Here is a 22,902-nt window from a genome sequence, read left to right on the forward strand (position 1 = left end):
TTTGGGATCAAGGCATGTTATGCACAAAACCGATTGTGTGGGATGTGGCTCTACATTAGAACTAAAGACATTTCTCAAGTTCCAATTGATGATAACTTCCTTATGGCTGTTGTGTTAAAGCCTTTTTACATTTACAGCACATTATGCTGAATAAAGGAATAAGACTTTAAAAAAATGTCAGCAGTGGAAATTCTTAGAGAGGAGTCTATACAGGGAACCTCAGAGAGGCCCCTCTATCTATCCTATGAAATTGAATGGTGTGCTTTGACAGATTTGGTGTGCTCTATATTGTGCAAAATTCCTTATGTCCATTATTTTCTAGCCATTTTAAGTGTATAGCACAGACATGGTGTATTCGCCTACTTGTTCTATGCAACGAATAAGATTTTTTGTTTTTTAATGTCAGCATGCGATGTTCTTTGTAAACTGATCCTTTACACATAAGCTCGATCTATCCTATGTTAATTAATGTGGTGCAATGACAGATTTGGTGTCCTCTCCATCATACCAGACCATAGGGACCCAGTGTTAATTAAAGGGCTCTGAACACACTGAGCTGAATGCCACGCTGCTCAGGCCTGAGGGCCACCATGCATATTCATGCCCCACTCCCAAATTTGATTAAAATGGGGGCCTCATGGCGCCAAAGAGACAACCGTGGTATGGCACAGATTCTACTGGTTTGGTGTACACTGGTATTTCTCAACTGTTGCTAGCGGTCTACACCGGTCAAACACACATGAACAGACTCAAACAGACACATTGAGGTACACACACAAACATGCAGACACAAGGATTTTATTATCACATCATTATAATTTTTTTCAGACCTGGATAACACATTATTTTAGTACTGGAGAACAGACACTAATCAATTGAATTTCTCATCCTTGAGGTAGTGAAGGTTGTCAATAATAAACAATATGACCTTTGTCTAAGGAAGTGCACAATAGCATTCATTAATCAGATTATAATTGTGGGACTGTTAAAACTGTGGCTTACTGCCAGCTAACTCAGTATGTGTTGTCTATGGGATATTGCTAACTGCTAGCTAACTCAGTATGTGTTGTCTATGGGATATTGCTAACTGCTAGCTAACTCAGTATGCTGTTTGTCCTATGGGATATTGCTAAACTGCTAGCTAACTCAGTATGTGTTGTCTATGGGATATTGCTAACTGCTAGCTAACTCAGTATGTGTTGTCTATGGGATATTGCTAACTGCTAGCTAACGCAGTATATGTTGTTTCTGGGATATTACTAAGTGCTAACGAACTGAGTATGTGTTGTTTCCCAGATGAGATCAACTGGCCGGAGGGAGAGGACGCTCCCCCTGCTGACTCCCAGGAACTGATCACCCTCCTACTTAGACAGAACCCCCTGGAGAGGATGGGCACAGGTAGTCACAAGTTGTGCACAACACATGCCACACACAAATACCATTTTCACACTACTGAGCCAAGCCAGGCTGTACTGGGCTGGCCTGGTTTCATATTCACCATAGTTGATGGAACCGTGCTGGAAAGGACAATGTGTAAAGAACCTACAGTTCTGGCACATTTATGTGGGTTACTTTTAGTTTGTTGAAACTCAGCACAGGGCACAAAGGAACCTTTTTACTGTTAAGAGGTTTACAACCAGTTTATCTCCCCTCAGATATAATAGTCCAGGTACAGACAGTGGTATATTCCCATAACTGCCCATGTGCCTTCTCATCACATACAGAGGGAAAATTGGGTCAACCAAATAGGCGAAACAGTTTATCACATAAGAATGCTGCCTTGTAAATGGGCCCCCTCAGGAATGTCGACCTGGGCAAGGTCACGCATCATCAGCATCTGCGGATTGTAAACATGGTCCCTGACCGGAGACCACGGGCCGCCCACTGTTTGACTACGTCTAAAATGGCACCCTATATAGCCCATAGGGCTCTGGTCAAAAGTAGTGCAGCATAGGGAATAGTGGGCCATTTAGGATGTAGACTTTGTCTCCTGCGTAGCAGATTCAATCTAATCAGGTTACACAGGACTGCATTCATCAGAGCCAATCCCCTGGGTCGAGTCGAACCATTCAGCAGGCGGCCCTCCGTCTCTTCCTCAAAGGTCACCGGCAGGAAATTGCACTGCATAATTTATGGCCGGTGATACGACTTTTGGGTGCCGGCCAATGATAAAGCGAGGAAGTAATGTTAGCGTCTGCACTTCTTCCTTTTGTGTTGGGGCAGTGCCACCGCTGTCCAATGTCAACCTTTATCTTGGATGGAGCGGAAGTGTGTTTGAGTGCGTTTGTAGTGTGTGCATTCACTAGGCTTTTGTGTGCAAGATATCTGTGTATCTCTGAGCGTCTATGTGTTCTTAATGTGTACTGCATGTCCATCCATCCTTAGGTGGTGCATATGAGGTGAAGCACCACCAGTTCTTCCACACTCTGGACTGGGACAGTCTGCTGAGACAGAAGGCTGAGTTCATCCCTCAGCTGGAGTCAGAGGACGACACCAGCTACTTTGACAGTGAGTTTACTTCCTGCTCTCAAAATGTACACTAACCTATACTATAGAATACAGCCACTTCAAAAGTGAAAGTTAGTAAAGATGGTAACTAATGTTTTATCCCCACAGCTCGATCAGATAGGTACCATCACTTGGAGACAGAGGAAGAAGAGGAGGATACCAATGATGAAGACTTCAACGTGGAGCTACGTCAGTTCTCGTCCTGCTCTCACAGATTCTCCAAGGTGGGTTGTCTTTCTCTTTGTACCTTTCTCTCTCTTCTGTCTATCTCCCCCCACACTCCAACCCCCCCCCCCCTCTCTCTGTCTATCTCCCCCCCACACTCCACCACCCCCTCTCTCTCTGTCTATCTCCCCCCCACACTCCAACCCCCCCTCTCTCTCTGTCTATAATCTCCCCCCACTCTACCCGCCCCTCCTCTCTCTGTCTCGATAAATTACAAAAGATTCGCTCAAGGTATTACTGCTTACTGACTTCCATATTACTCCATATGATTGAAAAACAATGGTGGATCAATGAGGTAGTTACCCTCAACAGAAAATGTATGTAGTTCATACAAATTTCTGCAGCTTTCAATGAAAACCCAACATGATAGATTTTTGGTTCATAACATTCTTTGCGTCTTTCCCCCCAACCCCCCTGCAGCATGTTATGTAGAGCTCGGCTTTGCATAAATTTTCTGCTGCAAATCAGATCTATTTTGGTAGAACTTAGAACACAATGCAAACACACACACAGACTTGCACACATTGTTGTGCTGCATTGCAGTACGCTCTGCCTCTGAAAATAATACACAACGTGCCTTCTAAGGCAGAAGAATGTCTCAGAGGAAGAGTTTTTGTTCAGTTACCTACCTAGATCTTTTTGAGTTTTTGTTACCCACCAGTTTTTTGTGCACGGCCTGATAGTCTAACCCGTGGCTAACCAGTGGCTGCTGCCACTATTTTGGAACCACTGACTGTGGTTTCTATGGTATCAGACTCTGTGTCCCAATACTAACTGGATATATTGATGATGTTGTTTAGGTGTAGTAATCTTGTCCTCTATGAGGAAAGTCTCTGTCTGTAAAGTCTCTGTCTGTGTGTCTGTCCCTGCATGGTGTCCAGGTATGTAGCCCTCTACACTCGTACCCATATACGGGTTGAAAATTGAACATTTGGGCACTGATAAACGACTAAATTGGAACACAGTGGAAGTATAGTAACATGCTATAAATTAGGGCTGTGACAATACCAGTATCAAAGTCTTCTGTTCCAAGGCAAAAATGAAAAAGCGAAGCAGATCAAACTCTTTGGTCCTTTAAAAACCTGCTGTATGTCAAATATTGTGTGCTTATAGTTTGGAAAATAAATACATGTGACTCTGGATGACGTTTGTTTCCAACATTAGGGCTGTTTTTCTGAAGAAGTCAAATCCGCTTTGTGTTTTGTTTCTTTGCCACGATACTAACGAGTATCGCGATACTGGTATCATCCTGGCCCTACTATACATAACTTCAGAGCTCTGGCTCTGTGCTTCACAGCTCTGTATGGGTTTTGACTGACAGCCGTTCTGAACTTGAGCACAGCACACGACAAGAAGTTGCCCCATCCCTCCCTCTCATTGGGCAACTTTTGCAAATGTTTTGTTGTCTGAGTGAGGGAAATACTGTAAATTAAGAGGACTATGTATTTTGATAGATGTTGAGGATTATAATAAATACCTCTGCCATACAAGCAAGCCAAACACACATTGAGTCTAAATGTGCACTTTACATTTCCATATAACTCGTCATATACAGTGTCAACGTTTATGATCACTATGTTTGATGTACAGTTACAAGATGACATACCCTGGGTTGTTCTGAACAGAAGGAGCCTATGTTTGTCTATTGTTAAGAAAATGCACCGCGGCACACGCACCTGAATGCACTCATGACTCATTTCTATGCACACCAAAATTACCATCTGTTTCTCTGAATTGCATCGTGAAGCCTAAAACTGTAATATCATATTTTATAACTTAGCTAGTCATGTTGGCAATAGATCAGGCTTTCAAATTGCACGATTTCTAATGGATCATTGTGTGATGGCGGGGATGCAGGGTTGAGTCCCAAACAAAATAACTACAAGTGCACTTGCTCTAGTTCGGGTGTCAAACTCATTCCATGGATGGCTGAGTGTCTGCATTTTTACACTCCTCCCTTGTACTTGATTGATGAATCATGGTCACTAATTAGTAAAGAACTCCCCTCACCTGATTGTCTAGGTCTTAATTGAAAGGAGAGACAAACAATCTTCAGACACTTGGCCCTCTATGGAATGAGTTTGACACCCCTGCTCTAAATCCTCAACAATACAGCTAAGAGAGAGAAAAAAACACCTTATAGTTTGTCATCCTTGAGTCATAAAGTGCATCGAAATTACTTAGCACACTTTGGAGACACCAGTTAGTCCTCTCATCAAACCCTTGTAATTTCTTTGTCTTATGTTGCAACTTCCTCAATTATCAAGGAATATTCTCATGTTACTTAATGTATTCTCAGATTTCATTATCAACAAATGCAGCAAAAGTCAAATTAACAGTGTAATGTTTGGATTCAGTCTTGTCAGGTGAACTGTTATACTCAACTTTGGCGTAATAATTTCCCCATAATCTCCAAACTGTTCCCTTTCAATTGCTACCATTGTTATGCATATGCATTTCTTCTGTAAGAAACATTTCAATTTAGCCCTATCCATATAGGCCAATTCCCACGAGTGTAAAGGGTTAACTGTTTGTCTGTCTGTGTGGTGTGTAGGTGTACAGCAGCTTGGACCTGTCCCGTGGCCAGCTGGAGGGGAAGGGAGAGCCTGAGGAGAAGAAGAGTGAGAGCCCTCTGACTGTAGACTCTCTGAGCTGGACACCGGAGTTCACTGAAATGTACGCCTCACAACATCCCTTCTGCTATACTCAAACGATCTATTGTTTTCACACACTTTTGGTATTATTTAAGTTCCCCCACTATTGCAGGGTCTCCGAATACCTTAAGACAAAGATGGCAGTGCATAACCTGCTTATATTAACCCATTTTGTCAGTACAACATCTATAATAGTTAGCTAGTATGTTCTGAATGTTTTTTCTGATGGGGGTTGATATTTATCCATTCCTCCTTTCTTCCCCCAGGCCCTCCCTCACCCAATCCTCAGACACAGAGAGCCCCAGCATGGGCCCTCGCCCGCCCGGCCTGCTCCCCAAGTTCGCCATCTCAGCTGAGGACGGAGACGAGGAGTCCCTGGCCCTAAGGGACCCCACCAAGTTGGCCTTCTCCATAGAAGAGGATGAGGCTGATGCAACCACCCCCGGGAGCACCCACAGCGGGGCTACTCTCTCTGGTATGGAGGCCTCGAGCACTGGTTAAAGCTGGTAGAAGATGTAGGGATAGTGTTAAAGAATTGGCATCATGTTGGCTGTTGAAGACTGGTTTAGCTGATATTCAAGAGCAGAAGAGTAATGATACGGGTATCACGTGGAGTTGTTTCAATGTTTTTAATGTGCCTGACTGTAACTAAAAAAAATATGGGACATTGTACCTGTTCTTCTTTGGTCAGTAGGTAGTTTCTCTGAGCACCTGGACCTGCATCCCTCCAGAGGGGAGGGCTTAGACAGCCCTGACTCCTCCTCCAAGACCCCCATGGACCTGGGAGGCCAGCATGCCGGCCTGCGGCCTGATAGACATGGAGAGAAGCATGGTGTTGTTGCCAAAGTCCCCAAGTCTGTCTCAGCCAGTGCCCTCTCCCTCATGATCCCTGGAGGTGAGTCAGACGATACACACACCCTACCCCTGCGATCTCCAGCATTTCGATTTAAGGATGGTTAAAGAGCAATGAGAGGCCATTAGATCTGTGTGAAATGGGCCCGGCTGCTGCTGGGAAGAGGCTACAGTTTATGGAGTGGCTATATATGCAGTAGCACAGAAGAGGAGCCTGTAACTGAGGTAGTAGCTGAGAAAAACACCCCCTAAGGGTAAATCCCTCATGTCTCACTCCCAGCAGTGGCACAGTGATTCCAGGCTGTATAGGAACAGCTGGCTACTGAGGGGAGAGCTACAGGAAGACAGATCAATAGAAATGACAATAGCGCTCTTTGTATGCGTGTCTTGTGTTTTAACCTTTAAATGAACCTCCACTGGGTATTTTGGTTTGAAGAATTGGAAAATTCACCCTATAAAATTAGCATAAAAATTGATGGTGTGCTATATAAAAACGTCTATGGCAACATTTATTTTGCTCTCACAATGTATCTGGCACATTGCCAGATTAGTCCCTTGATTGTATCACAATGACCATATTATTTCCCCAAGTAATAATGCCCTTCATTAATGTGTCTCTTAGTGGTACAGATATCATTAGAATTGTGTTTCTCATTGTTCCAGATATCTTAAAGGCCGACTTTGTGATATTTACAGACGTTTTTAGTCATTTCAAATGATAATCTATATTTGTCTGTCTTGTTCCAGATATCTTTGGGGTGTCCCCACTGGCCAGCCCCATATCCCCCTACTCTCTCTCCTCTGACCCTTCCTCTCGTGACTCCTCACCCAGCCGAGACTCCTCCCTCGGCGTCATCAACCCTAGGCATCCAATCATCATCCACAGCTCGGGGAAGAAATTTGGCTTTACGCTGCGGGCCATCCCGGTGTACGCATGCGATCGTGATGTCTACACTGTCTACCACACAGTCTGGGTAAGAACTTTACTTTGATTTACTGACTTTATTGTCCCCATGAGGAAATGTTGTTGCAGTGTCATGTACACGTTTAAATACAAAACAAATTCACAATACAACTTTCATAATGGATACATACCAATAAAAATAGAATAGCCTGCTGGCCTTACTGGGTCGATAGGAACATTAGCCCGAGCTGTTTCGGAGGGATATCACACCTGGCACAAATTATTGTCTAGTTCTGTTTTTCTTGCCGGGGGGTGCCCTATACCTGCACCCAGAGGGGAGTAGTTCAAAGTCTGGGTACAGGGGGTGGCTTGGGCCTGAAATGACAGTTCACCAGCCCCCCATACACATGTTCCAGTGTCCCCCAGACGATTCACCAGCCCCCCATATACTGTGTCTTGCTGAGGGCCCTGACCATAAAGATCTGATACAGGCCTGTCTAATCCCTCAGCATATTTATCTGGCTGACTCTGGCATTCCCAAACCAATGAAAGATTTGTAAAACAGAGTCGGTTTAGTACAGTCAACCTTAAAAGATCCCAGCTTTTTGAGAAAGTACAGTCTCAGGTCTGTACATTTACGCCACTGAAGCTTGTTGTCCAAGAGGACACCCAGATATTTGTATTCCTCTACATCTCTATGTTCTGACCTCTGATAGATGTTGCAGAGGTAGGTGTTGTACGCTTCCTGAAGTCTATGCACATCTCTTTGGTCTTATTGGTATTGAGGACCAAGTGTGATTCATCACACCACTCTACAAAGTAATTTAGGACCGGGCCATGGTGTTCCTCGTCATCATGCAACAGGCTGATCAAGGCAGTGTCATCAGCGAACTTAACGAGGTGTCTGTCAGGATGGGAACTAGTACAACTATTAGTGTACAGGAAGGGGGACTAAACACTTCCCTAAGGAGAGCCTTTGTTGGTGGTGCGTATGTCCGACAGGTGGGGGACCTACTTTGACCCGCTGTGACTTCTGGCTCAGGAAGTCCAACAGCCACAAAACCAGCCCCCCAATCTAAGGAGAAGTCCCTTATGAGTCTCTGTGCCAGAATGTAAGGCTAGATTGTGTTGGAAGGCAGAAGAGAAGTCAACATACAGAACCCTGACATGGGATTTTTGGCACCTTCTAGATGTCTATAGACCATGTTGAGGAGAGTAAGAATGGCATCATCAACTCCTCTGCTGGGCTGATAGTCAAACTGAAACGGGTCGAGGAGCTTCTGGGTGGCGCTGAGAATGTGACTTTTCACAGCCTCGTGTTTGATCATGTTCAAACAAGCACAGTCAAATATCTAATGAAGCACTGATAAAATAGTACATTTCTGTTGGTACAGCAAGTGGTCACTTTCATCTGTGTTATTAGATATTGAATAATAGGTTGAGTGGCTGGATTCAATTAAACCTGCACCATGGGAAAACAATGTTTTGTTTTTGTACTGCAATGTTTCATTACGGAGTGATTATAGATAAAGTAGCTAATAGTGTGTTTCTGTGTTTTGTTCAGAGTGTGGAGGACCCGGGTCCGGCCCACAAGGCAGGGCTGAAAGCTGGTGACCTCATCACTCATGTGAATGGAGAGACGGTCCACGGCCTGGTCCACACTGAGGTGGTGGAACTGCTGCTCAAGGTCAGAGAACATTAGATATAAAGCTTTCATCAGATAGAACTGCTAATAACAATTGTCCACCATTACATCCACAAAAGGTTATGACGCAATCGCATAAGGTATCTGGAGTTTGTAACTTGATACTCTCATGATGATATATATATATATATATATATATAAGCAATAAGTCCAGAGGGGGTGTGGTATATGGCCAATATACCACGGCTAAGGGCTGTTCTTAAGTATGATGCAACGCGGTATGTATATGGTATATTGGCCATATATCACAAACCCCTGAGGTACCTTATTACTATTATAAACTAGTTACCAATGTAATTAGAGCAGTTAAAATAAAGGTTGTCGTACTTGTCGTATACGGTCTGATATACCATGGCTGTCAGCCAATCAGCATTCAGGGCTTGAACCACCCAGTTTATAATAGACTGTTTATCTAGCGGTAATTTAATTTACAGTCAAGCCCACTTTTTTAACTCAACCCTGTTTGTAACTTCATACTCTTACAATGGAGCTAATTCATTTTGGGCCAGTTTATCTTATGGATCTCTGTATTTGCTTCCTTTCCAGAGTGGCAGTAGGGTAGCCATCTCCACCACTGCGTTTGAGAACACCTTCATCAAAACAGGGCCTGCCAGGAGGAACAGCTACAGGAGCAAGATGGTCCGACGCACCAAGAAGCCCAAGAAGGAGAAGACGCAAGAAAGGCAAGAAATTCGTGTTTGGTTTAGTGTTATTTTCTATACGAGAAACCATTTTGTTATTAGATATGAACTATATCTAATAGTTAACAACACTATCAACAATGCAGGTCCTACAGGCCCTAGTTGTTCCTTGTCGCACCTTGACTACTATTCAGTCGTGTGGTCAGGTGCCACAAAAAAGGACTTAGGAAAATTGCAATTGGCTCAGAACAGGGCATAACGGCTGGCCCTTGGATGTACACAGAGAGCTAATAATAATATGCATGTCAATCTGTCCTGCCTCAAAGTGGAGGAGTGATTTACTTCATCACTACTTGTATTTATGAGCGGTATTAACATGTTGAATGCACCAAGCTGTCTGTCTAAACTACTGGCACACAGCTCGGACACCCATGCATACAACACAAGAGATGCCACGAGGTCTCTTCACAGTCCCCAATTCCAGAACAGACTATGGGAGGTGCACAGTACTACATAGAGCCATGACTACATGGAACTCTATTCCACGTCAAGTAACTGATGCAAGCAAGAGAATCAGATTTTAAAATACTGATAAAAAACACCTTATGGAACAGCGGGGACTGTGAAGCAACACAAACGTAGGCACAGACACATGCATACACACACACACACACACGATAACATACGCACTATACACACATACACATGGATTTAGTGCTGTAGATATGTGGTAGTGGTGGAGTAGGCGCCTGAGGGGGCACACTGTTGTGAAATCTGTGAATATATTGTAATGTTTTTTTAAATTGTATAAACTGCCTTAATTTTGCAGGACCCCAGCAGCTAATGGGGATCCATAATAATACAAATGAACTAAATCTCTATAAGTCTGCTCTGTAGAGGTCGCTAGTAAATTTGTCCAGATTTTGTCATATACGGTATAACCACAGGGTGTAGCTGTGGCTCCTTGCAACGGTGCTAAAACTGTCTGTCACTGCTTGACAATGTCAACCCTCGTCACATGTCAGTCTTAAGTTTTTAATTTCAAAGATCTTACTCTGGCTTTCCTTTTTCTTTCACTGAATTGTTTAATTGATTACTCGGGAATATTATGTACATTGTTTACCACCATTTTAAGAACAATGATCATAGATGTCACAACACTACACATCTATTTTCTACCTACAAAAATTGCATTTTCTATGGAACATTCTTGCTTGGCCCTATAGTGGTGGACTGATTCAGTGTCTTCTCTCTGTGTCTTCTCTCTTTGCGCTCTTTGCCAGAACGCATATATAGTAATAACACCATTTGAAGTATAATTCTCTTAGATTAGACTGTCTAGAGTCTAGACCACCAATCTAATGTAGGGAGTGCCTGGGCCTCATAGTGATAGACTGACCGTGTCTTCTCTCTTTCCCCACAGGCGGCGGTCTGTTTTCAGGCGTTTTGCCATGCAGCCCTCCCCTCTGCTCCACACCAGCCGCAGTTTCTCCTCCTTCAACCGCTCCCTGTCCTCTGGGGAGAGTCTCCCAGGTTCCCCTACTCACAGCATGTCTCCCCGCTCCCCCACTGCAGCTTTCCGACCCACCCCTGACTTCAATCAGTCAGGTGAGAGTGACCGTCTTTCATTTACATTTTATGGAATAAAATTGATTTTAATCAATAAAATACGTGGTGTGTGTCAGTAAAACAATCCATGTTTGTTAAATTAGGATGAATGTACAATATTTAACACTATTAAATATTATAGTTGAATAACGTCCTTCCTTGTGTTTCCAGGTGGCAACTCCTCTCAGAGTAGCTCTCCCAGCTCCAGCGCTCCAAACTCCCCCGCAGGCTCCGGCCACATCCGTCCCAGCACCCTCCACGGCCTGGGCCCCAAACTGACTGGCCAGAGGCTCCGACAGGGCCGTCGCAAGTCTGTCGGTAGCATTCCCCTCTCCCCTCTGGCCCGCACCCCATCCCCGACTCCCCAGCCCACCTCCCCGCAGCGCTCTCCCTCTCCTTTACTTAGCCATGGGTCCATGGGGATCTCCAAGACCACCCAAGCATTCCCAGTCAAGATGCACTCGCCCCCTACCATTGTCCGCCACATGGCACGTCCCAAGAGCGCAGAGCCTCCCCGTTCGCCGCTCCTTAAGCGGGTGCAGTCGGAGGAGAAGCTGTCGCCCTCCTACACGGGCGACAAGAAGCACATGTGTTCCAGGAAGCACAACCTGGAGGTGACCCAGGAAGAGGCCCAGGGAGAAGAGTTGATGCCTGGGGACAGGGACCACCACACCCTGCAGAGTGTGGAGGAGACGTCCTGCGAGCCTCCGGCCATCACCCGGGTCCGGCCGGCAGAGCAGGGCTGCCTCAAGAGGCCTGTTGGACGCAAGGTGGGCCGCCAGGAGTCTATGGAGGAGCTGGACAAGGAGAAACTGAAAGCCAAGGTGGTGATGAAAAGACAGGACTGGTCAGAGAGGCGAGAGTCCCTGCAGAAGCAGGACGCACTACAGGAGTCTGATATGTCTGGTGCTGAAGGAGGAAGAAGCCAGGGCAGAAATCAAGGCTCAGAGACAGTCTCACTGGAAGGCAAAGCTGCCAGCACCACTGTGAAAGATGTCCTGTACAAGAAGCTGAACACTCGGGCCAGTGACGGCAGCCCTGAACCACTAGTGGGCAATAGCTCTGACTCGCCACTGTGCTCCATCCACCCTGACTGGAGCCCCCAGAAGACTGAGTGGCAGCTGTCCAGGCAGAGCAAGGAGGGTGGTAAGCCAGACAGGCTTGACTTCAAGGCCCCCAACATGGAGTTTGCCCGGAAGAGGCAGTCATTCGAGGAGCGAGAAGACTGCATGTGTCGACTCTCTCCCGTCATTCATGAGAGCCTCCATTTTGGCTCCACCCGGTCCAAGAGTCTTCAGCTGGACTCTGCCCTGGCTCTAGACCATGTCAAGGGTACCATGGGTAGCGTCCACTCCAGCCCTGAGGGCCTGAACCCCAAGATATTTGCTGGGAGAGGAGAGGGAAGCGCTGTGGAGAAACTCCAGCTCATCTCCTCCAGTGAAGGCTCCCTCAGGAAGACCTCCTCAGAGTACAAGCTGGAGGGGCGTCTGGTCTCCTCCCTCAAACCCCTGGAGGGCACCCTAGACATTGGCCTGCTCTCCGGGCCAAGGGTGTCTAAAACAGACACCTGCCTCTCTAAGATGTCTGATGGTGATATGGACTCGATAGGGACGCCCATGTGGCTGCAAAGCCCAGTTGAGCGGCAGGTGTTGATTCCCCTGCTAAAACCATCTGACAAGCAGAAGAGCCCCCCCACCAGTATACTAAGCCCTGGAGCTGTTGTGGCCCTTAGCAGTCCAATTCCCACCAACGAGGAGGCTAGTATTACCAACACAGGGCTTAAATGCAGTAGCAGTGGTGAGAAGCCACACAACAGACCTAGTCACCATGAACCCCCAATGGCTCTCTCCAAGGCGGAGGTCTCAGACTTTGGGGGGAAACAAGAGAGCAGGTCCAGTGTGATAACTCACGATCATAGGGCATTCCGCCACAGCGCCCACTTCTCCAACTGTGGGAAGACGCCCTCCATACGGGAGGTCAGCAACGAAGACCAGGAGGAGGAGGTGGAGCCACCTCAAGAGACCCCAGCCCCCGCACAGCAAAACAACACCGATATCTCCAAGACATCAGATACAGTTGTCGTTCCAAAGACGGAGAGTCCCAGAAATACTGGTGCATCCTTTCCTGCCTCAAAGGTGGAGGTTCAAGCAACTGCCCCTCATGCAGCTGTACCAGTGAAGCAAAGTTCAGATTGTCAGTCAGGGCCCAGTTACCTGCAGAGCAATGAGAAACAAAGACCAGCTGAGAATACAAGTAGCATCACTACAGGTGTACAATATAATTTAGAGAAGACTTCATACCTGTCAAAGCAGCAGATGGTATACAGCAGTCCCTCGACAGTGACCACAACACAAACGTCCATCCCTGCTCCAATCTCTAGTCTTGGAGATATGAACCGAACAAGTGGTCAAATGTCTCCAAGACAGGACGCCACAGGGAAAACCCAAAACTCGGAAAAGGTTCAAAGCAACAGGCCAGTACTAAACAAGGACAGTGAACCGGCCAGTGTGTCTGCTGTTGAGGAGCTCAAAGCTGCAAACGCAGCAAGAGATAAAATGGCCGAAGTCAGAGAGACAAGTCCTAAAGTGGATGTAAAATGTGTCTTATCTAAAGGAATTTTGGACACTGCAACTGCTAAAACAACACAGAGGTGTGATCAATGTGAAGATGCTTGTCCCATTGGCAGTCAGGTAGCTATTAGTAGTGTAGCAAAGCAAATTAGACACGGTCCCACTTCACCAAAGACAAAGGGTAGCATTGCAAAGACTGGAGAGAAGCCATATTTAACACACCGACTTGCTGAAAAGACTTGGGTCAAAGGGGCTCTTGAGGCAGAAATCAGAGTCTCTAAAAAGCAAACTGCTGATGTGAATACCAAAGAGACGAGTCCTGTGCTGATAGTGAAGCAGTCACCACCAAGTCCTGCTTCAACAAATCAAACAACCATCAATCCCAAAACTAAGCCAAGATCTGAGGAAGAGAGGGAGAGGTATGAAGTGAAAACTCCCACCCCAGTCGTCAAAGTAAGCCTGGATTCAAAACAGCAAGAAACTACAGTCTCAATGGTCAAAGAAATCCCAGACTCAAAGCAGGAAGAAACCCTACTCAAAACCTCGGTCCAAAGCCACATTGTCAAAGAGAGTTTAGACTCCAAACTAAACAAATCTTTGTGCCAAACTCCTGTCCCAACCCCAGTTGTCAGACACCACTCTGACCCAAAACAGAAAGAACCAGAACTCCACACCTTTGCCCCAACCCCAGCCCAAGTCATCAAAGATAACCTGGACTCCAAACAAAAATCACCCCCTCACAAAACCTCTGCCTCAACCTCAATGAACTCAAAACAAAAGGAAATCACTACTTCAGCTGTTAGACAAATCATAGACTCAAAACAGAAATCCCCCCCTCACAAAACTCTTGCCCCAACTGCAACCCCAGTAATGAAAGAGCCAGCGCCGGTCCTTGCTGCACCCCGACAGCAGGCCCAAAAAGAGCCTCCGACCGGAGCCAGTGCTCCCTCCCAGTCTACCCCTGTACCAGTCCTGCCGGCCCTAGCCATGAGAAGAGAAGCACACCCACCCAACGGTGGAGCTCTCTCAAGCAGGGCCAGCGGCAGCACCGGACAGGAGGCTGTGGTCCAGACCTCCAGGGAGGATCAGGGGAGACCGAGGGTAGAGGCTCCCAGGTCAGAGGGCCTTAGATCAGACTCTCATAGGAGTCTGGGTGGGGTGGATACCACAGGGCCAACACCCACCTCCACCAGCAACAGTACCCCCCAGGCCAAACACAGTAAAGCTGAATCCAGGGTCACTAACTCTGATAAACAGGTAGCCTGCAGCCGAAAAGAACAGGCTGACAAGAAGAAAAGGGAGTCTGGTCAAGAGGCAGCGTCTACACAGAAAAACACAAAGAGAGAGACTTTGAGAATGGCTACTGTGGTGAAAGAGGGTTCAGACAAAGATTCGGCCCGACACAAGCAAACCAAGGAGTCGCCACGCGGCCCCGCAAACAAAGGAAATGCGGAATTTAAAAAATAAGACAGCAGCGACCCTTACTTTTGCGATATGTCCAAGATAAGACAAGGCAGACATTTTAGTTATTCATAGTGTCATCATACCTTATTTTTTTGAGAACCGGGGAAGCTGTTACTTCAGTGTTTATATGGCGTGAGAGAGGTGTGTTATCCTGAGAGAGAGCGTGTGTGTGTGTAGTGGTGTAAGCATATGCTTGGGCGATACTGTAAATGTGTAATGTTTTTGGACTGAATGTAGAAAATGATTTGCTGCTCATTTGTGGTCCTCTGCTGTGTGAAGAAAAAAAGTGTCAAATTTGTATCCTGTGATTGTTTGGAGGTTTTATTTTTTAATCGACAGCAGAGTGCAATGTGCAATCAAAATGTCAGTGGGCAGTAAGGAGTAGCCTTTTCCAAGGTTTTGAATTGCACTCTGGGTTTAGAGTTCTGGGTTAAGAGCACCTGAAATTGAAGGTAGCAGACTTTCGATGCGTGTAGACTGAACTATTTCACTCCCACTCAAAAAGCTTTGTGAGGTGAAAATACGGTAGTCATGGCACATCATCGGATTAACCATTTTAGTTGTGTGACAGTGATGCAGATCATTCACTGGCAAGCGTCATACAGAAGTCAAATATCACCAAAAGTTTGTTTAGATACTTTATGTCACTTTTTTCTTTTTATTACCTAGAGGTGAAATGTGTTTTTTTGTTTTGGGTAGCGGTGCACAGCAGGAATGCACTATGTCCTGTGCTTCTCACCTAGAACTATTTAATATGGAATCATCTTAAGGTTCTGGAATCATATTTAGTGGAAGGGGCCTTAGAGTTAAGGGAGAATAAAAAAAATAAAAATAAATAAACTTGCTGTTCTTAGCAGGTTATGGTGTAATTCACATTCCTTTCACATCTCTACATTTCTAAACCTTTGATTTTTATGCAATTGTGTACATAAGTATGACAAAACTAACTGTAAAAATTGGGATACATGGGCTTAAGTGAATATATGTGTTTGTTTTGTATATATATATATTTTGCAATGTCATGTTTGTATACTCAATGATATGTCATTTCAGAATAATGTTCCGCTTGATAATTCTGTGGTCTAGAATAAGCTAATGTAATGTCTATGTATATCTATCCAAAATACATCCTCTCTCTAACAGTAATTTTAACACATTCTGATATGTTCAGAATTTTACTTGAGGTGAAATAAAGCCTACATGGGAAATTGTGCTTTTCCTCAAATGTAGTGTTGAAAATAAACAGAAAACAACTGTGAGAGGGGCAAGTGGTTCCCAAGAATGCGTTCAATCGTGATTTTGTGGTGAAGATGTATGAAGAATTGTAATGACCGTGTAAAATTGAGATACTTCGCTGAGCCCAGGAGGAAATATGTATGTTATGACAATGTGTAGAATGCAAGCTCCAAGGAGTTAGAATAAACCAACAATTCTAAGTATGTTTGCCACACTATGGAAGAGATTTCTCAGTCCATTTTTAAGGAGGTGTCTGCGTCTATTGGGTGTTGTTTTCCAGTTGTGTTTATATTTGTACGGACAGACATTCATACAATGTGAAATGTATTTTCGGGTATGGTAAATTTAAAAAGGGCTTCAATTCAAGTAAATGTCAAGCAAATTTATTGAGAATGTCAGGGTTGCAAGAGATTAGATTTCAGTTACAGTACTGAAGTTGTGTTCTAGCCTTGTATTGTTTTTGTCGTTTTCGTTCTTTTTCCGTAAGTGATGCAGTAGCCTACATTTATGTACCAGATCGGCCAGATGAAACTGTGCCCAGTTAAATGTCTAGCTAACAATAGGCTTGAAAGGACGGATTTTGTAAAAACAAAATGCACCAATATACAAATCTTAGTTCATATACATAAATGTCATTATTCTAGACAGTTGATGTTTAGATGATGATACTAGCTTTGTGTATCAGAAAAAGGTTGACTTATTTTACACTGACATAGGGATGTCCTGTAGTTCAGCTGTCAAGCCTTTTGATTGCATTCCCAAAATATCAGACAAAGTAGGTTTCTAATTATGCGATACAATATTAACTCTATAATGTAGGATATGTCATAACAATAAACAATCTACTGTATCTTAGGGAGGCAAACAAAAAATACTATGTAAACTGGACATAATATATTTACATAAATTGCATACTGTACCCAAGAAGGCACATTGTAGACAAATAAGATTGATTGTAGAGATTTTTTAAATGTGTTAACCGAATCTGAAGTTTTACTATTCTCATTAGTTATTGTAAATCTATTGTCAAACATTTGGGCAGAAGAGAAATTCACCTTTAATATTAGACACCTTTCCCCTCCTAGTTGTAGTAGTTTGGGGAGAGTAGGATAAGAATGATTGCGATAAATGTCTTATGGAGCTCATCTTGTCCCCTGTCAAACAGGCTCTGGATACAGACATAAATTAATCGAAAACACTTTCTTTGAATGACGGAGCATATATTTGTCTCCATGCCTTTTGTTTCTGACGATTGACATTTAAATCCTTTAAAAAAAGCACATTCAATGTTTGTTTACAAATTCTTCATGGATGTATATTTTGTATATTGTGTAATTGATTTGCCAAATCTGTGTACTACATCACAGGAAATATGTTTGATAGTAGTGTTTGTGATTTCCTCACCTACCCAGCCACCCAGTTGTGCTGTTAGACTGTCTGTTGCCACCCAGTTGTGCTGTTAGACTGTCTGTTGCCACCCAGTTGTGCTGTTAGACTGTCTGTTTCAAAAACCGTCGGGTCCCACATGGTCCTGCTTGTTTTTTGTTTTGTTTTTTCCTTTGTGTGAAACTAGCATTAGATGAACTTGCTTACTATGTTTTGTCTTTTAGGATCTGTGCAATAAAATGTTCAGTTTTGGTATTTCGCCCAAGGAAACCTCTATGGATGTCATAGATGTTGTATATTAAAACAGATATTTATACTTCTAAAGTTGCATAACACTGAGAATAAAAAGCATGATAAAACTCATTTTTTCTTTTTGTTGATTTAATGAAATTATCATAAATGTGAAAATGCATATTTTTTTTGCGTTGTGATGTAGAGATTATTAAGAGCTGCATATGCCTGGCCTTGTATTTAACCTTGGAATGTTCAGCTGTAAGGCATGTGATTGAACTACCCTGATTGTTAGTCAGTGAACTAAACTTTGCTCTGTTCCCTTAATTAAGATCATCTATAAATGCTGAAACTATCATCTGCAACCACTTTCTTTGGAGGTGAAGTTTAGGGTTGGGCTAGGGTTATTGGAAAGTTAGTTGAACTGTTACCATCTGCAGTTGACTATATCCTTATAACCTGTTACCTTTCAAAGCAGTTCGTATCCTCTATTTCTTTCTTAATGATGACAAATGCAATTGGTAAAATTGCCATTGACATAACGACAAGTCCAAATGCTAACATGCCTGTGGAAAAAAAACACAATTCAAATGCACATCTGATAACCTTTCCTTTGAACCAACACATTGTCCTATCAATGTTCATCACTTTATTGGCATTGCTCTGAATCCAACCCATTCATTGAATATTGGAACAGTTGCATGCTAAAGGGTTGTCACTCAGGTCAATTCTGCTCTTTTCTGTTAAAGCTTTGACAGAGTCTACGTCAACTATTTCTATCTGATTCATGGCTAAATTCAGCAGGACATTATTCAGTGTAGAGAATTCATTCATTCTGGCTACAACTAGTTTATTACCACTAAGATCTGCATACGCCAGGTTGGTGAGGTAGCGAAATGCATTCTTATTAACAGATATGACATCACACACTGCCAAAACCAGTCTCTGTAGAAGAGGAACATGTATAAACATCTCACCATTAGAAACAATCCTGTCCTTAAAGGAACCGCCCCTCAAATTGAGACTCTCCAGGCTTTTCAGAACTTCCAGAAGGTTCCACTAGACACTGTAGTCACCAAACTTCCATGAGATATTTAGCCTTCGGAGAGGACCACCTGCTGCGGTGTGGGCAATGCTGGTGACTTTCCAATTCTATCAACCCTGACGTCTTGTTGAATGGCTGGTGCCCCACTTCATGGAAGTTGCAGCTGGACTTCACAGCACTGAGCTCCGCCTGTCAGCAAACTGCTTTGACTCAAGTCAAGCTGCTTCAGCTTGGTGGCATTCCTCTGGAAGCTCTCTTTAAAGTCCATCCCGAAGGTCAGCTGTTGGGCCCGGTTGCCCTTCACAGACAGAACAGTCAGCTGGGGAAGCAAGGCGGCGTTGGTCTGACACAGGTCCTTGAAGCTGTTCAGGATGAGGTGGGTAAGAGATGCCATCTTGGCGATGGAGGCCGACGGAGTGGAGATGAGACCTGGTGAGGTCCAGCTTCTGAAGGCCCTTCAGGCACTCGAATGGGGCGTCATCGGTCAGATCTGGGAAGTGCTGTAGTTGGAGGCTCAGTTCATTCACAGTGGTGTTACAGAAAGCGTGAAGGGACTCAGCCCGCATGGTGGCAGGTGGGCTGTCCTCGTAGACCCCCAGGGAGAGAATGTTGGTCTGAACTCCTCTCAATCCGGCTAAGATTATTGAAATGTCTCCTTCGCTGAGACAGTCACTCAAATCTAGGCTGTTGAAGTGACAGGACTTGGGTATAATGTACACAATGATGTTGCCTTCGAAGCTGACGTCGAAGGCTGGCATTCTTCAGTATGGCCACCTCTGCAGCTGATATATTCTGGAGGGAATTCATTGGAAGTTTGAGTGTCCTCATTTTTTGCTAGTTGAACTGGTTTAGATCATGTAAGGAGTCAATGTCATTGTCACCAAGGTCCAGTGTCTCTAAAGATGTGAGATTCATGCGAGGGGAGGAATTTCAGATCATCCATTGATGTCGGAGTTAAACTAAGATGTTTCAGGGACTGAGGTCCTACAAAAGCATCATCCGACAAAAACATTAACTGGTTCCCTATGCAGACAACCTTACAAATTACACCTAGCAAGAGTTTGGGACTATAAGGTTCTATCTGCATAAAGATGATTCTGAGATAATGGGCTTTAAAGTTCCGAAGCCTCATTCGTTTGAATGGTGTCAGCAATTTTTGTATTGTATTTTTTTTTAACTAACTTAATGAATTGGGGTATTTAGAGTACTATATTTAAGTGCCAATGCCCTCGAAGCCGGTGTTCGGGAGATATATTGGCACGTGTTAGGCCTGGTCGGCAAACGTGCCAATGTATCCTCCAAACACCGGCTTTGAGGAGATTATAACTTTTATACAAGGGGTTACCAACATATTCAAATAATGATTGACATATTTTCATTAATGTTATTTTGATGAATTTATTCATACTATTTCATCCTTCCACAGATATAGGCCTGACACAAATCTAAGGTTGCTACCCAAATCGGCTGGACGTTCGTTCTAAGTGTTCCATTGCCATACTGGCTTGCAACGTTCTTATCCCTTGCTAGCCAGCTACGGCTAATGTACAGTGACGTCAAAAAGTGCAACCAGAATAACAGAAAAGTAGCTGCATTTGCATTTGTATAAGCTGTTTTCTATAGAAGTTTATTTGGATACATCCATAACAATGAGCTAATGAGGCGAGATTTCGGCTGGCATAGAAAATGTGCTCACTAGTGAAAGAGATTTGCGTCAATTCAAATCTGGTATCAGGACAAAATGTGATTCAGAGTCACCGAATATACTTAAAATACTTAAATTAAACAAGCGATAAATGGTAAATGCAATTTCCGTATATACGGGTTCAATGTATCACTGCACAGGGTAGAACAGGGAACTCTGGAATGTGCGCAAACAACAGTTATTATACTATGACAGCCATCCGTTGGCCTATCACAGTAGAGGCTGAGCGTGGTTTAAACTTTGCTCAGCCTATCGCTAGCACTCAGACTGGTCCCAGTCCCTTGGTGCTCGCAGGTGTCCGCATCTGGTCTTTGGGTAGATTAGATCTGTCTTGTTCCGCTCCCCAGATGCTACACTCAAACAGTTCCTAATATAGTATTGTCCAGTGTTCTACCCTCCCTGGTTGGCCTAGAGATATGCACCCCTCCCCTCTCCAGATTGACCACAGCTTTTATAGCATGTCACTATGTTCATCTTAATCTTAATATTCATCTTCAAACAATATGGTAGCGTGCTATAGTGCATAAACATAAATCCTAACACTAGTCAGGACACTGATGTTCAGAGGAGCATTCAGGATTAAACCCACCTTTTTGTAGCTTTATTTTGTTAAATGTTCTGTCAACTCAATTTTGACAAATGCAGATGGGACTATAAGGTTCTAAGTTCTCGATAGGCGTAAAGGGAAGCTGCAAATGCAACACTGTGGGATTACAATACAATGCCAATGATGTCTCTATTGTCTGGAACAAAAGTCAGTTTTTTCCCACCCAGGGCTTTATCTGAGTGTATCCTGTCACTCATAGGGATATGATCCGTGTATGTGCCCAGAGCAGTCGGCACACTGTAAAACTGGAACCAAGCCCACACCAAGGGATTGGGAAGAACAAATGGTTTGAGTTTGTCATTTCTCACTAACAATGGGAGCTCTGCCATACCGGAGGCTGTCCCTAGCAAAGGACAACTGACAGTTTGTGTCGCTTTTTAGTGGCTCTGCCATTTGGGATGGACACCAGATTTATATAAACTTTTCAGGTCAGTTGTAAATTAATATGCAATCACTATTTCACGTGCCACTTGTTCATTTGAAAGTTCCTGTGGACAAAAATTAAATACATGTTTCCCCTTTTGATATAATTATTTAGTCCCTTCTTACAATGAAATAAGCAGGTATTAAAGGTAGACTGCAGATATTGAGATGAGCGAGATGCAAGACTTCGCTCTCACGCAGTCACACACAGTATCTGCGCATGGGTTCGCTTCAATCTGTTCACAGCGTTGTAGCCAGGGTCAAAAACAGCGGAAAATTTGAGCAACCACTTACATAACGCAGTTTCTCTGGACCCTTACAACGTCGAGGTCCCCCCTCCCCCCATTTATTCCGAACCAGTCTATTTGATCTGACATTACAGGTTTATATTTACCAATACCATATGTTGGTGTTGAGGAAATCATGCGTGTAGTAGAAAAACTAAATTAAAAAGGAATTAGTGCAGGTGCAAAAATAAGTGAACCCCAAGTTGCGTTGGTTAAATCAAGTAGGAAAGTAGAATCAGGTGGGTAAATAATTGGGTACCAAATGAACCAATCAAAGGAGCGATAATTAGGAAAGAGTTTGGGGGGACTCTGATAAATAGAGAAAAGAAACCTGGTCAGTTTGGTGTTACCCATCCTGGTGAATTCAAAGCACACCATGCAGAAAGGAAAGGAGATCTCAGAGGACATCAGGATGAGGGTAGTGAGAGCTATAAAATCATCTGAAAAAATCTCCATCAGTCCACTGTGAGGCAAATCATTTACAACTGGAAAGCAACTCAGGCCTAGAAGTAAACATCCTTTCAAAATATCCCCAAGATCCACAATGAACAACAAATCAGTAAAAACCAACCAAAACTTAACATCTAGAGATTTGCAGACCTCCCTTACTGCATCTCAGGTAACTGTGCTTCAACAATAAGAACACTGAATTGAAATGTCATTCATGGGAGGGTTGCTAGGAAGAAGCCTCTGCTGTCAAAAAAGAACCAAACTGCCCAGCTTTACTTTGCCTGAGACCACCTGGACAAACAAGGTTTTTGGAAGTCCATTCTCTGGACCGAGGAGTCCAAAATGTACCTTTTTGGTCACTATCAATACCACTGTGTTTGGTGAAAACCCAACACTGCCTA

At 44.0% G+C, this 22,902-nt stretch overlaps 2 protein-coding genes across 8 annotated transcripts in view; one reads left to right on the forward strand and one right to left on the reverse strand.

Moving 5' to 3' along the window:
• Nucleotides 1–18,116, forward strand: part of mast4 (microtubule associated serine/threonine kinase family member 4) — a 187,500-nt gene extending 169,384 nt beyond the window's left edge. For 5 of the 7 annotated variants that reach the window (XM_023984206.1, XM_023984208.1, XM_023984209.1 and 2 more), the window contains 11 exons: nt 1,297–1,398; nt 2,386–2,508; nt 2,617–2,732; nt 5,288–5,409; nt 5,654–5,862; nt 6,079–6,282; nt 6,987–7,213; nt 8,708–8,830; nt 9,395–9,531; nt 10,913–11,097; nt 11,269–18,116. In XM_023984206.1, coding sequence (XP_023839974.1) covers nt 1,297–1,398; nt 2,386–2,508; nt 2,617–2,732; nt 5,288–5,409; nt 5,654–5,862; nt 6,079–6,282; nt 6,987–7,213; nt 8,708–8,830; nt 9,395–9,531; nt 10,913–11,097; nt 11,269–15,134 — 5,414 coding nt within the window. In that variant the 3' untranslated portion in view covers nt 15,135–18,116. The remainder of the gene's footprint in view (nt 1–1,296; nt 1,399–2,385; nt 2,509–2,616; nt 2,733–5,287; nt 5,410–5,653; nt 5,863–6,078; nt 6,283–6,986; nt 7,214–8,707; nt 8,831–9,394; nt 9,532–10,912; nt 11,098–11,268) is intronic. The other 2 variants (XM_023984207.1, XM_070442695.1) reach the window with 1 other exon arrangement.
• Nucleotides 18,117–19,177: 1,061 nt separating this feature from the next.
• On the reverse strand, nt 19,178–20,161 carry cd180 (CD180 molecule). The gene is given in 4 exon segments (XM_023983033.2): nt 19,178–19,430; nt 19,432–19,800; nt 19,802–19,941; nt 19,943–20,161. Coding segments are annotated over 4 exon segments (981 nt in total).
• Between the last annotated feature and the right edge of the window lie 2,741 nt (nt 20,162–22,902).

The sequence above is a fragment of the Salvelinus sp. IW2-2015 genome, linkage group LG4q.1:29 (genome assembly GCF_002910315.2).
Source record: "Salvelinus sp. IW2-2015 linkage group LG4q.1:29, ASM291031v2, whole genome shotgun sequence".
Taxonomy (NCBI): domain Eukaryota; kingdom Metazoa; phylum Chordata; class Actinopteri; order Salmoniformes; family Salmonidae; genus Salvelinus; species Salvelinus sp. IW2-2015.